Raw genomic sequence first — 15910 nt, 5'->3', positions numbered from 1 at the left:
CGAAATTTTTGAATGTGTATGATTGTGATACTCGTTGTCTTCTATGTTTGTGTTACGTTTGTCAAAGGCATGATCCACAAATATGCAACCCCCTCTGCAGACATGATGCCATTGTTTGCAGAACCAATCTACAGCAGTCCCTTGAAGAAAGAAGATGCCAAGTACAATGTTCTAACTCTGGAAAAGAATTTGGCTATAACGCCATACGAGACTATGACTACATTTGGCAGGCACCCTCGTGCACTGTCCTATACCCTCAAGCAGCATTATGAAATGATGGAGCACCCTTGTGCCTCCCAACGTGTTTCTGGACTAAAATCATACCAATAATTCTCAAAAAACAATGTTTTAAAGAATCAGAGGGGGGACTGACGAAGTTGAGACATTAGGGGGTCTGGCATAACAACATAACACCATTTAGGATGAAGCCATTTTGTGTGAATATTTCAATCCGCCATCTTGTCTTGTCTTTGTGAGTCTAATTTCTGTGTTTCATTTCTGTATAAACAAATGTGTGAAGCAGAGAAGGAATGTTTTCGCTCTTATTGACTCTTCCTCATCCAATCAGCTTCAAATTGAAAGTGTAAACAGGCTAAAAGTTATGAGAACCCATGAGATAAGCTTAGATTCTTGCAGTAGAATTTATTCTCATAACATATTGCTAGGCGACAGAATAGGCACATCCCATTTAACCCCAGAATGGTTTCTAGCTGACAGGCAGTTATACAATATTATTATGTATTACAAAATGACATCAGCTTTAGTATTGTTATGTATTACAAAATGAGGTAATGTTTAGTGACGTGCAAGCCCCCCCATAAAGGGGTGGAGCTTTAGGATTTAGGGTATAAATATATGGCATATCGTGTTATTATTTAGAGAGCTTTTGTTTTGAAGCTGTCTCCGTTGTGCACTTGACTTGAATAAATTCACGTGTTATTCTGTTTCAAAATAACCTCACACTGTGTTTTTTATTTACGCTTTCGACAGGGTACTACTTATATATCAACAGTAGATAAAGCACGCCACGTGGAGGTGATGTATCCCATAGAATTATGGATGTATGGAATTGCCCTTTACAAATGTGTGTATATATACACAGATGTAGAAAGCATTACTGTCCTTGTGGCTGCGGAAAACCGGGGCCCAATTGCGGCCACAAGGATAGTAAAGTTCCAGGGCTTGGCAAAACCCTGGATCATGAAGGCCCATATAAAAATAAAAAGTAATGGCGCTCCGGTGGTCTTCAAAAGGAACTATGACTTTATTGTACAGAGATCGACGTTTTGGTCCGCTTGCGAACCTTTATCAAGAGAAAGTGGATAAGCAGAGTGTGCTATACTATATACAGTGTGACAAACGCCCCTCTTTTGTAGTGCTGACGTCTGTCTGGGTTCTTCCCGACACAGTCTTCTAGGGTTATTTAATACAAAAAACAGGATCATGCAAAGTATTAAGCTGCTTAACTCAGGCTTCTGCCTGCTTTATTTTCATCCAAGTAAGGTACTGCAGCTTTAACATGTGTAGGTTAGAGGTACTCAGATACTTTCATTCAGCAGTTCACTCATTTCATTGTTACAGTATTTCCCACACTGTTATTTCAAGTAAAAAGAAACCAAATTATATAAACAAAATCCTATCCCTTTCAGGGATCTAACTACACATAGAATCAGTCTCTCTAACAGCTGCTGGCCAACTAACCTGGTTCCCCAGCTTAAAACAATGCTCTCTCATTTAGGGTCACTTAGATACAGCACAGTCTTTTAGCAACAGCAGTAAACATTTGTTTGGTCTTATCTGTTCGTGGTGGGAACTCGGTCCCGTGTCCAGGCAAATCCTCTGGTACTGTGATACGTGGAGGGGCCGTCAACCCCGATACTGGATGCAGGGGAGCAGCGATACCCCCAGCCTCCAGGCTCCAAGGAGAGAGAGAGAGAAATGCAAAACCTCTCTGCTCTAAATACCTGTGCATGTGATTAGAAGAGCAGGTGAGGGAGAACTAGAGCCATTGTAATCTGTGGTCTGGATTTTCCATCCAGCTGCCTGAGGTAATGGGAAGCTGTGGAACGGATCATTTGTAACTATTCCTGCACTTTCTGCTCTAAAATGGGGCAGAAAGCTGCCTAACATCTTTGGACTATGTCACAACAGGCATACCCCGCATTAACGTACGCAATGGGACCGGAGCATGTATGTAAAGCGAAAATGTACTTAAAGTGAAGCACTACTTTTTTAACACTTAGTGATGCATGTACTGTTCTGCAATCGTCATATACATGCATAACTGATGTAAATAACACATTTGTAACAGGCTCTATAGTCTCCCCGCTTGCGCACAGCTTCGGTACAGGTAGGGAGCCGGTATTGCTGTTCAGGACGTGCTGACAGGCGCATGCGCGAGCTGCCATTTGCCTATTGAGCGAGATGTACTTACTCGCGAGTGTACTTAAAGTGAGTGTCCTTAAAACGGGGTATGCCTGTATAACCTCTCAGGGTGCCAAAAGAAAAAAGGGCGCCAAGCAACTGTAACTCCATTGCTGCAAAGTATTGACAGCATGGCCATAAATTGACAGTGTGTGTCATAAAGTAAAAAGACTAATATAAATAAATATCAATAAAAACAAAAAACAACATCATAATAGAGGTACGAAACACACACACACAGTGAAAAATATTAAAAACACATGTTATTATAGAAATAATAATAAACGTAAATGCTGAAAATACTGTACATAAAAGTCATATATATTAATAAATCAATAAGTTCCACATCCTGATATGGAAAAAATCAGTAAATTTCGTCAAGGGGTATGTTCGAATCTGAAGAAGTACTGTAGTAACTACGAAACGCGTAGGATCTACAGTACTATTTTTTGGTGTTCTCCGTTCTTGTTTCATTCCATATATCACCTGGATGAGAGTGCGCACCTGACATTCCTGCTGTTATTTATGAAATTCAGCCACGATAGACAGCTAAGTGTTGCTTGGCAAGGGTAGCTATGCTCCTTAACTGAACTACAAAAGTGTAAATTTCTATGGTCCAAGAGAACAGATAGAATACAACTTAATTGACCAGACTCAGTCATAAGAAACTAAATTCACACATTCGCTATCAATAATGTAATTGTATAGGATGCAACGCACACAGAAATACAGAGTGCTATGATGCTGTGTGTATATCAAAACAAATTCAGCCTACGTATAGTCACTACGAACAGTCAGAGTGCCTAGTCTATCATAATTCTCTCTCTCTTTCTCCCACTTCCCCCCCCCCCCCCCGAGAAGATGACATCTAAGAGTAGCATCAGAGAGATACTACAAGCCTCTAGGGTTGGGCAATATAACGGTAGTAAGTAGTACCACAATAAAAAAAATCTGGCAATTTGCCGACATGAGAGATTTATTATAGCGGTATTACTTGGTGCTGGCGTCTATGGTCAGAGGTGCAGCTTTGAAGCTGCCGCACTGTGAAGTCTCTCACTGCTTCTCTCTCCCTGAGTCCTCCCTCCCTTCATGCTTCTGAAAGCAAACCCAGAGGGAAAGGGGAGGAGCTACGAGCAGCACGGGGAGTGCGTGAGAGCAGACGGCAGCAATAAAAAGGTAGTAACTCCTCTCCTCACCTACCTTCTGTTAACCACTCTACCCCAACTTCAAGGCACTTATTGTATTTAGATTTTACTAGAACACGTTCAGACTTTTTGTAATTAAATATTTATTGTGATACATATCTTTATCACAATAAATCTATTGATATCGTTATCATTTGAGTTTTTTGTTATCGTCCAACCATACGATCCACCAGCATAAACTAATAAATAGGGAGAAACACCTGGAAACATCTGGATACCATCAAGAAACTAGTTCTCCCTCCATGCTGGACCTTCTGATGACGCCACTGAACGACACGATGGGTGCACGTTTCGTGTACCAATGTTATCTTAAGGATCCACATATAGGCCCAGATACATAAAGCATGCTGTAACAGGGACTTATACCTGCTTAAAAAAAGCCTCTAGTGGTCTGAGAAATCCAGTCCATTAACCAGCTCCACCTGGGTAATCAGACAAGGGTTAAAAAAAAAAAAACCTGCTGGGCACAGACCAAGAGACTCCTGAGCGCAGTCCCTACTGTGCTGCTTAGGGAGATGAAGTCTTTTCCTGGACAAAGAGGACCCAAGAACCTGCCAGAGGCTGGCCCTCAGACACCCACCTAGACTCAGAGACTGCCACAAAGAGTCCCTGCATACACGTACCTCTTGGCACTTTGGGGCGATAGGTGGGTAAGGGGCTTTCCCCCCCAGCCTTGCAGATAGGGACTGAGGAAGTAAGTCAGCCCTTACAAGGGATAGGTGTTTGTTTCTTTTGTATGTATTGTGACAAACGGCTTACTCCGGGGCTCCGTCGTTTGTCCGGGACTGTTTAGAACACGGTCTTTTAGGGTAGGTTAAATGATGAGGCGTCACGTACTGTTCCTTTAAACAGGCTATGCCTGGTTTATTCAGTCCCAGGCACTGAGACTGCCACAGTGCATACAACAGAAAACAGATCAAAACAAAAGCTGCTCACCTGAGCGATAACTTAACTTAGATATCCCTGACTCAGGGTTGGAAGTGGCTTTTTCACTTCCAACAACAAAACACGGTACTTTTGCAGTCTTACACAAATGAACAGAAAGATTGAACCTGTTTGGGGAAGAGGCTTCTCCCTTCTGTAGTTCAGCAGCCTTCCAGCCTTCTGGCTCTTGTGGGGAGACCCGAGCAAACAGGAAATCAGTCTTTCATACCTGATTCCTAATTAGCATGACAGGTGACAGAAATCAGGCAGCAGACAAACTCTGGTCTGCATCTCTCATCCCTCAGTTCCAGCGCTTGCCAAACTGTGGGATGGAGTGTATGTATTATAAGGCTGCACTCCCAGGCCAAACAGGATAGAAACTGTCTAGTATCCTGGGAGCCCTATATACGGAATTTATTACCATCCCCTGGTTTCTGTCACATATCCTCCCCCCCAGCTCAGACCTCGAGGGATGAGCGACCATGGATATTAGGGAGTGCATCCTTGACAACCCGTCAGCATTGCCATGTTTGTGCCCTGACCTGTGTTCCACAGAAAATTTAAAGGGTTGTAGGCTTAGGAACCACCTGGTCACTCTAGCATTCTTTTCCCTGTTTTGACACATCCAGGTAAGGGGTGCATGATCTGTGACCAACCGGAATTTTCTCCCCAACAGGTAGTATTTGAGCGTCTCTACAGCCCACTTTATTGCGAGACACTCTTTCTCTACTATGGAGTAATTTTTTCTCTTGGGGATTTAGTTTCCTACTTAAATAAAGGATGGGGTGCTCCTCACCTTGAGACTCCTGGGAGAGTACCGCCCCCAGCCCTACCTCAGATGCGTCGGTTTGGACTACGAACTCTTTGGAGAAGTCAGGTGTGACCAACACTGGTTGGGCACAGAGAGCTTCTTTCAGGCTTCTAAAGGCCTGTTCGGTTTCGGGGGACCACTTTACCATTAGCGGTCCTCTTGCTTTTGTGAGGTCAGTTAGTGGGGTTGCCTTAGTTGCAAAATTGGGAATAAACCTTCTATAGTACCCAATTAACCCCAAAAAGGTCCTTACTTGTTTTTTTGTAACTGGCCTTGGCCAATTTTGTATCGCCTCCACTTTGAGTGTTTGGGGTTTGAGTAAACCTCTGCCAATAGAATATCCCAGATACTTGGCCTCCTCCAGACCAATAGTGCATTTAGCGGGGTTAGCAGTTAGTCCAGCAGACCGGACTGCATCAAGCACAGCTTGGACCTTTGGAAGGTGGGATTGCCAATCTTCACTATGGATTACCACATCATCCAGGTAGGCGGCAGCATACCGAGCATGTGGTTTTAAAATTTTATCCATCATTCTTTGGAATGTGGCGGGAGCTCCATGTAAGCCAAAAGGCAACACCTTATACTGAAAGAGGCCGTCTGGGGTTGAGAAGGCTGTCTTTTCTTTTGCCCTTTCTGTGAGGGGAACCTGCCAGTACCCTTTTGTTAGGTCTAGGGTTGTGAGATATCGGGCTTTGCCCAGTCTCTCTACAAGTTCATCTACCCTGGGCATAGGATAAGTATCAAATTTTGACACCGCGTTTAGTTTCCGGTAGTCATTACAAAACCTTGTTGTACCATCTGGCTTTGGGACTAAGACTATAGGGCTGTTCCACCCACTTTGGGATTCCTCAATTACACCTAGTTTTAGCATTTTTTTAACCTCTAAACTTATAGCCTTTCTTTTGGCCTCTGGGATTCGGTACGGTTTAAGGTTAACTCGAACCCCCGGTTCAGAGACTAGGTCATGTTCAATTACGCTAGTTCTACCTGGCCGTATAGAGAAGATTTCTTTGTTTCGTCTCACTAAATTCTGAACCTCTCGTTTCTGATGAACAGACAGGGTTTCAGCTATGCTAACCTCTGGGTCAGTTTCTTGATTCTCTGACGGACCTGGGGGTACTAGGGTTAACAAGACTTCTCTATCTTTCCAGGGCTTGAGTAGGTTTATATGGTAAATTTGCTCAGGTTTCCTCCTACCTGGCTGTCTTACCTTATAATTTACTTCTCCCACTCTTTCCAAGACCTCATATGGCCCATGCCATTTAGCAAGGAATTTACTCTCCACGGTGGGAACCAGAACTAGTACCCTATCACCTGGAAAAAAAATTCTGACCCTAGCACCCTTATTATACGTATTCCTCTGTGCTTCTTGAGCTTTCTCCATGTGTTCCCTCACTATGGGTAGGACTGCAGCAATGCGGTCCTGCATCTGGGCAACATGCTCTATTACACTTCTGTAAGGGGTAACCTCGTGTTCCCAAGTCTCTTTGGCTATATCCAGTAAGCCCCTTGGGTGTCGGCCATACAATAGTTCAAACGGGGAGAAGCCTGTGGATGATTGGGGAACTTCCCTAATGGCAAATAACAGGTACGGTAACAAACAATCCCAGTTTTTCCCATCTTTATCAACCGCCCGCCGTAACATGCTCTTTAAGGTTTTATTGAACCTTTCCACTAAACCATCTGTTTGTGGATGATAGACTGAGGTTCTGAGATGCTTGATTTTTAGGAGTTTACATAGCTCTTTTGTTACTTGGGACATAAATGGTGTTCCCTGGTCAGATAGAATCTCTTTAGGAATCCCGACCCGGGAAAACAGAACTACTAACTCTTTTGCTATGTTTTTAGCAGAGGTGCTACGTAGGGGAACTGCCTCCGGATATCGGGTGGCATAATCTAATATTACCAATATATGCTGATGTCCCCTAGCAGACTTTATTAGGGGTCCTACTAGATCCATAGCAATCCGGTCAAATGGTACCTCTATTATGGGAAGGGGTACCAATGGGCTGCGGTACGCCTTGAACGGGGCGGTGATCTGACATTCTGGGCATGAGGAACAATAATTCGTAATTTCTGCCAGAACCCCAGGCCAATAGAAGCTTCGGAGAACCTTTTCTTTTGTCTTTTCCACCCCTAGGTGTCCCCCCAATGGATGACTATGTGCGAGGTGTAATACTACATTACGGAATGTCCGTGGTACCAACAATTGTTTAGTTGTAACTGATTTCCTTTTATCAACCCGATATACTAGGTCGTTCTCTACCTCGAAGTAGGGGTAAGCAAGTGACCTATCTGGTTGGCCAGGAGTACTATTCTGGTCCCGTATATTTCCCCTTGCTACCGCTAATGTGGGGTCCTCCCACTGGGCCTTCTTAAAACTCCCAGGACTGACCTCTAGGTCAGCGAGGGTCTTATCCGGTTCTGGGGTGGTAAGTGTCTGCTCAACATCTTGATTTGGGGTATTCCCTACCAAAGTAGTGATGGGGAAGGGAATTTTACAGCACTCCTCCTTTTCCCCCTTCTTATTTGGGCCCTCGTCAACCTCCATTTCTGAAAAAGGGAAAGGATTTGTTTCTTCTAATACTTCGTTATGGTCCGCTATTGAACTCTGGGCGCTATTCTGAGCGGGGGACCACATTTTTAGAAAATGGGGAAAGTCGGTCCCTATTAACACATCATGTGCCAGTTTGGGTACAATACCCACCTTGAAATCTAAAGAACCAAACTCTGTTTCAAAAAAAACATCAACAGTGGAATATTCATGATTATCCCCATGTATACAACAAATTGCCACTCTTTGCGAACTACTGTTGCTGGTGCTGCGTGAAGGTGGTCGCCGCTCTTCAGCGCCCCTTAACCCCGGTACCCTTTTACCGTCTCTGGAAGAGTCCTGGAACCTCGGGTAGTGGGGTTGCTCCACGACTGCGGGTTGCGGGTGCTCTTCTGCTGCATTGTACCTTTCTACGAGGGCCACAAGCTCATCCGCATTGTGGGGGTCACTCCGACTGACCCAACGGCGTAAGGCAGAGGGAAGTTTCCTCAAGAACTGGTCCATGACCAACCGTTCCACGATGTGGCTGGCTGAGTTGATCTCGGGTTGTAGCCACTTCCGGGCGAGGTGGATGAGGTCATACATCTGGCTTTGGGTGGCTTTATCCATCGTGAAGGACCATGCGTGAAACCTTTGGGCGCGAACAGCCGTGGTTACGCCGAGGCGGGCGAGGATCTCGAACTTCAATTTTGCATAGACGTTAGCTTCGGCTGGCTCTAGATCAAAGTAAGCCTTCTGGGGTTCGCCGCTTAGGAAGGGTGCGATTAGACCAGCCCACTCAGCTTCTGGCCATCCCTCTCTCTGTGCCGTGCGTTCAAACGTGAGAAGATAGGCTTCCACATCATCCGAGGGTCCCATCTTCTGAAGGTAGTGGCTTGCCCTGGTCATTTTCGGAACTGGGGCTGCCGCTGCCAGTGGAAGGTTACTGATAGTCCCCCTCAGGATCTCGAGTTCCTGCTGTAAGCCCTGAGCGAACCGCTGTTGCTCCTCTCTCAGCAAGCGGTTTGTCTCTTGCTGGTTTGCATTCGCGTTTTGCAGTGCTTCATTCGTCTGTTGCTGGTTTGCATTCGCCTGTTGCTGGTTTGCATTCGCCTGTTGCTGGTTTGCATTAATCTCTTGCTGGGCTATTAGCAGCTGTTGCTGGGCTGCATTCGTCTGCTGCTGGTTTGCATTAGTTTCTTGCTGGGCTATTAACAGCTGTTGCTGGATTTCATTCGCGTCTTTCTGGGCAGCGACATTGCGTACCAGCGCACCCACCACGTCTTCCATCTTGTTTGCAGAGGATGAAAAAAAACTTTTTTTTTTTTTTTTTTTTTCAAAGTTCTTCAACCCGCAGACCCCCTAGTGCTCTGCCCGCATTCTCCACCATATGTGACAAACGGCTTACTCCGGGGCTCCGTCGTTTGTCCGGGACTGTTTAGAACACGGTCTTTTAGGGTAGGTTAAATGATGAGGCGTCACGTACTGTTCCTTTAAACAGGCTATGCCTGGTTTATTCAGTCCCAGGCACTGAGACTGCCACAGTGCATACAACAGAAAACAGATCAAAACAAAAGCTGCTCACCTGAGCGATAACTTAACTTAGATATCCCTGACTCAGGGTTGGAAGTGGCTTTTTCACTTCCAACAACAAAACACGGTACTTTTGCAGTCTTACACAAATGAACAGAAAGATTGAACCTGTTTGGGGAAGAGGCTTCTCCCCTCTGTAGTTCAGCAGCCTTCCAGCCTCCTGGCTCTTGTGGGAGACCCGAGCAAACAGGAAATCAGTCTTTCATACCTGATTCCTAATTAGCATGACAGGTGACAGAAATCAGGCAGCAGACAAACTCTGGTCTGGATCTCTCATCCCTCAGTTCCAGCGCTTGCCAAACTGTGGGATGGAGTGTATGTATTATAAGGCTGCACTCCCAGGCCAAACAGGATAGAAACTGTCTAGTATCCTGGGAGCCCTATATACGGAATTTATTACCATCCCCTGGTTTCTGTCACAGTATGTATTTATATAGCGCCATTAATGTACATAGCGCTTCAGAGTAGGATAACTCCTGTTTAAAGTGACAGGCTAAATAACGCCATGTTTAATTTCCCTCAAAATCGGTCTCCCTGAGTATACCTCTGCACAGGTCCCTTACAGATGCCAAGCTTTAACATGCCTTTACTTCCATTCAAATGAATGTGAATAAAGGCGGGCTTAATCTTGGCACCCTTTTGTGGATCCGGGCCATTGTGTGTTCTCTTTATTCAAAAATGTTTATTAAACTGGAGTCTCCATACAAAACTACAGTAGCTTTGTAACTAATCAGAAGACTGTAGTCTGGTCTGCACAGACAGCAACATATTTTACCAAATACATTACCACATAAATGATGTTTGTTATAGTTACACGTGCCCTTTGGAAAATATAGTACCAGTCATTCACAGTGAACAGCATGTTGTGTTTTTTCTTTAATTTAACAGTTAGCATTTAACATTTTTAATTTCAAAAGCATATTTTATCTTTTAGATTTATTTACAGAGACCATGACGGGGATATGGTTAATGACATTTGACTTGCAGTATGTCATAAGAGCATACCTCAATTATTTTTGCCTCAAGGATGCTATAGTGGAAAGACCTCCTGTCCTTCAAAAGTAAGTCATTGATGTTTACATATTTAGTATCACACCCAAATAAAACTACATTTCCAAAATAAGGTCAAATATTCCCAATGGCTGAAAAGCGGCTGATATATGTCCTTGAGCTATTCTTGTTACTTGGAGGTGGAATACTGTCTGTACAGGATCTATGAATAGTGCAAAATGATCATAAAACTACTATCAGATGCCAGGTATAGAGTACATAGGCTATTCTCAATAGCCCTATAATTTCCAACATGAGCAAAACTGAAATCAGCTTATGGTGAAATCTTAATTTAATTATTTTTAGAACTGATTTTTTTAATGAAATATATAAGAAAGCAAGGCTTTTCTTTTTTTCTTTAAATGAAAAAAACCACCCTGAAAAACCTTTATCAAAACATCTATATATTTAAAAGTCAGATGTAGGTGAGGTTTAAAATGTGTGCAAAGTGATCTTCAAAACTACTTTGTTTAGTAATTTCCAACTACAGACTAACAAAAAGAGATTCAGACTTACCTCATGTTCCCTGCCATAAGAAGACACAGATTGTAGATATGTGAAAAGATGAAGAGGAAAAGAATAGTGCTGAAAAACATAGTCATCCACGAACCATGGTCATCTCTAAACATTTTCAGCCGAAGTAAACGACCTACAATAAAGACATTGTTTCCTATTACATCACATGCCATACATTGTACAAAATGATAAATATATATATTTTTTAAAGTTTCTCTCTTTTTTTCAGTTAGTAACGGAGTGTGACAAACATTCCCATTAATCCACAAGGTATTACGGATATTCGTATCAGATTATTGAATATTAAATTTTACATAATTTTTTTATAATTAAAGCATAGTTACATACATGTTCGTTTAAAGCTGGATACAAGCATGTTATGCAACCTTAGGCCTCGGCCATGGTAAGCGCTTACTCGCTGAACCGTGCTGACGCTCGCTCCCGCTCAGCACTGAGCCCCTACAGCCGCAATTAGAGCGGCTTCAGTAGGGGCTCACCTGCGCTTCCGCAAGCGCGCGGAAGCATAGGTCTTACCTGAATTTAACATTTCCCCGCTTGCCGGCGCGCAGGGCCGGTCACGTGAGCGGTTCGCCCAATGAGGGCGAACCAGCTCCGTGACGTCACTGGCCCGCCCCCGGCCCGCCCCAAGCCCGCCCCCTGATGGCGCGCAGGGAAAGCAACTGCAAGGCCAGGGAAAGCACCAGCTTTCCCCGAGCTTCAGCACGCCTCAGCACACCAGCGGGAGCCCTGGCCGAGGCCTTAAGGGTTAATTAAATTAGCAGTTACAGAGGTAATACTTACATATAATATTAATAGACATTAATATTATTACACAGTACAATAAATCAACAGATAAATAATGTACAGGAAATATGAACAACTTGGAAAGCGAGCGAGAGGAAGAGAGCGAGAGCAAGAGATGTATGCTGGGTATTACCGGAAGATACAGGGAACAAATGAATGGGTTTGAAAACAAACAAAACGTCTGACAGCACAAGGATCAAGAAATTAAAATGGCAGTGGGCCGGGCATATCGCAAGATGAAATGACCATCGTTGAACAAAGATGGTACTCGACTCAATTCCAAGAGAGATGAAAAACCAAGACGACGACCAAACGTAAGATGGGAGGATGAAAAATCAGAAAATGTGTTGGAGCAACATGGAGAACAGAGACTTTTAACCGCAGTTCCTGCAAGATCATATATTTATCCAGCAGTGGATCAACAAGAGATGGTGGATGGGGAGATGATATATCTGCATAACTATGTGATGGAGTGCCTGCTTCTTCTGTTCTCTCTCTATATGAAGAGCAGGAGTTCTCCGGAGCAGAACCGCGTTAATTTCCAGCCAGGTTCTGGAGATACTTACCCAGAAAGGTGACACTGGTTACTACCTGGGCGTTTAAATGTCTGCGTCCCATGCAGCTTTCTATTCACTCGTGTAATACGGAAGATTTAAACACCATTTTGTTTACCCTGGAGTGGATACAATCGGCAGCACCTTTCCTGGTAATTATCTCTGAAACCCCAGCTCCGGAGACCCCCTGCTTCCTATCTATATAAAAAAAAAATTGTGAGAGGTAGGGACACATTTTAACATTTTGTTTTTTAAATTGCAGGCTGAAGTGCTTCTTGTTTCTTTTCAAGCCTGTTTTTTTTTTTTTTTTTTAAGAGTGTTGGAACTGGGGGTCTCCCTGAACTAAACACCACTATTTTCAGTTATAGTGACCCCTAGTTCCCGAGATACTTGCCAGTGAAGTTACCTAGGGGGGAAACTAAGTGGCAACCAAATCTTGGGCCAATAGGAAGCTGCAACATCATGGATTGTGGCTTCTTATTGAATGGCCATTTAAATTCCAGTCCATTTCACATACATCAAATATCATAGCATGTACTGTGGTAGAGGCTATGCATTGTACTACACAACACATTATTGTATAGCCCTTATTCCATGAGCATTTTATATATAAATAGAGAAAATCTATATATATTCTCATAGCTGAAGATCCACTCCCCATAATAATTATTGCTCTACTTCTGGACGACTTAAGATGCAAACTATATGCTTAGCAGGAGAACTTAATGGAGGTATACCCATAATTATATTTGGTCTTTGCACACTTTTGATGAGAAGCTATAGATTGTATTTCTGGATCATAATCAGTTGCCATTCACTTTGTAATGTTGCATTGTCATAGTACAGTCCACTAATGCAATGCTGCTTAGAACTGTTTATTTCACAGTCTCTTTCATAGTCAATGTGTTGCATTGTCTAGTAATAATGCTTGATGTTTTATTCCTCAACAAAAACAATCCAATTGACAGCAGTCTGATGCCAGGAACAGCGAGAACATGATTATGAATTTTTTTATTTAGTTGAGCAAATAAAATAATCTATTTTGAAAAGTAAACACTGTGATTCTTTTCAGTAGCACGTAAGAGAAGGTAGAACATTGTTTAGAGTGAAATCCCCTCTACTTGCAGCAGAGGTAAAGCATTCGGGTGAAACTCTGCTACTAAGAAAAGTCCTATTCAAAGTGAAGCGTTTGTACCAACTGTGCTTCACTGGAAATATTTCTTGTTCTAAAAAGTCTGCGAAGACACAATGGCAGAAAATCACCCATCTAATTCAAGCCGACACGCCTGCATTGTTAAATATATGATTGACAGTGATTCTTTCCTATTAAAGCAGGGTAAGTGATATATGTCTAGTAACTCATTTAATTAGTTAGAAAAATTAATATAAATATTCAATGTATGTTCAATATTGCTACTTTACTGACGGTTGTGATATTTATTACATGTCTATATTTAAGTTTTGTAATATACCGTACGTTATTTAATTTAAAAAAAAATATTACCGTAATCAGGTTCTCTCTACAGTATATTCCCGATTTGAAAATTTAAACCAATAACTGACAGTATTATTTGTAATTTCGAACAATACATTTACGTTTACTATTTCTAATCTCATGTCTTTTCGTTAATGGGGTATGCATAGATAACAGAAAAATAGTATAAAGGAGAATTATTTTTAGGAATGTGTTTGATCATTAAAGGTGATTTTGTGTGTGTGTGTGTGTGTGTGTGTGTGTATGTATATATATATATATATATATATATATATATACACATACATACACACACACAAGAAATGTTACCTTATTTTATGTAAATAAATGGTAACCTTGCTTCCTTTGCTTCTAATTATAATTATAATTTTACGACATCTAAATGTGATACTGTAAAAAAGATAAGTCTACATACAGTATATGGTTGATTTCAGTGTCCCTCGCACGAGTTATAAGGCAAATACAAACATCACTTGTGAGCACATTCACAGGTCTCAGACAAGTTGGAAATGCGTGCCCAAGTTTGGGGAGAAATTTGTTTTGAAAAAGGTAGTGGGAGATCTTCCATTAAAACCAAATATTTCCTACCACGTTTCCCAGTGAAGTACCTATTTTTTACAGCATCATAAAAATAATAGAAAATACCACAGCATGAGTTGGGGGAGTTCTCACACAATTATGACAATAAGAAAAAAAAATGTTATATATATACATACACATATACACACACACATATATATATATATATATATATATATATATATATATATATATATATATATATATATATATATATATATATATATGTATACATATATATATATAGACATACATATAATATATATACATACATATATATACATATACACTGTAGCACACCTACACTGGCGACACACTTTATTCGAGCTCGGCTAGTCCCACGAATTCGGGTATACCCGGGTGTATTGAGGTTTGTGACTGTTTTCTGCCCGAGTGCATTGAGGTATTTTCCAAGCAGGGATTGAAGCATTTTATTCCCGCTGGCTGCAATACTGCACAGTATATATATATATACTGCATTACAATTCATGAATTTATGCCATCTGGTAGACACGCGAAGCATTGCAGCCTATTAAATCCTAATCATTATCATTTAACAGATCAGCCGCCCGTCAGCCAGGCATGAACCCAGGCTGGGAAGGCAAACGCAACGGGGCTTGTCAGAGGTGAGGAGCGGTGCATTCCAGGTATCTGCCAGGTACATACTGGGTATTTGCTCGAATAAAGTGTGTCGGTGCAGTAAACACATCTGAAAAGGGACAGTTCTGTTTAAAATTAAACACATTACCAAAGTCTTAGTCCATTCCAGGGGATAAAGCCTTGTTGGGATGTTTAATTAAAATATCTACAAATAAGAATTTTTTTTTTCCTATACGTTTTGGGTGTGCTCCAAGCACACAAATGAGTTATTGCATCGCATCTATTTACTACGACATTGCTTAAATTTTAGCGGTTTAAAAGATCAATAGACTTTTAGAGCAAATCCCACTAAATGCGATAAATTGGTGACATCCTGAAGTTACAGTACATATGAAATCATAAACTAAACTTCTAAGAGCAAAAGATAAAGCAGGGATGATAATATAATTTTTCTACATGTTGTTTTTTATTAGCGCTTGGAAGGAATTCGGGACATATTTATGTGTTGGTGAGGGGGTAACCAGGCTCACTAATAAAGGTTAACCCCGTTTGGATACCTCTGATCCATGTTTCGGGGTTTGGGAGTGTCAGCTCTTGATCCCAGTGATTGCATATATGCATTTTGAATAATTATGCGCCAAAGAATTTATGTGTTTTTACCTTTCCAGGAGTGCCAGCAAGCAGAGATAGCTGGGCTATGGGTTTCAAGGGGGGTTTTATGGAGAAATAGTTGTCAGAAAGTGCCTAGCTAGTCAGGTCCAGAGTTGCTGGATACCCCAAAAATGTACCCAGGAATCAGGTCGGATTCCCCGATACATATAG

At 42.1% G+C, this 15910-nt stretch overlaps 1 protein-coding gene across 2 annotated transcripts in view; it reads right to left on the bottom strand.

The window, feature by feature from the left end:
* TMEM117 (transmembrane protein 117) overlaps window positions 1-15910 on the bottom strand; it is a 427961-nt gene that overhangs the window by 359060 nt on the left and 52991 nt on the right. For both annotated transcript variants that reach the window (XM_075600117.1, XM_075600116.1), the window contains exon 3: window positions 11057-11189. In XM_075600117.1, coding sequence (XP_075456232.1) covers window positions 11057-11189 — 133 coding nt within the window. The remainder of the gene's footprint in view (window positions 1-11056; window positions 11190-15910) is intronic.

Source organism: Ascaphus truei, chromosome 5 (assembly GCF_040206685.1).
Source record: "Ascaphus truei isolate aAscTru1 chromosome 5, aAscTru1.hap1, whole genome shotgun sequence".
Taxonomy (NCBI): Eukaryota; Metazoa; Chordata; class Amphibia; order Anura; family Ascaphidae; genus Ascaphus; species Ascaphus truei.
The sequence above is the reverse complement of the archived record's forward strand: the minus strand, read 5'-3'. Positions and strand labels throughout refer to the sequence as shown.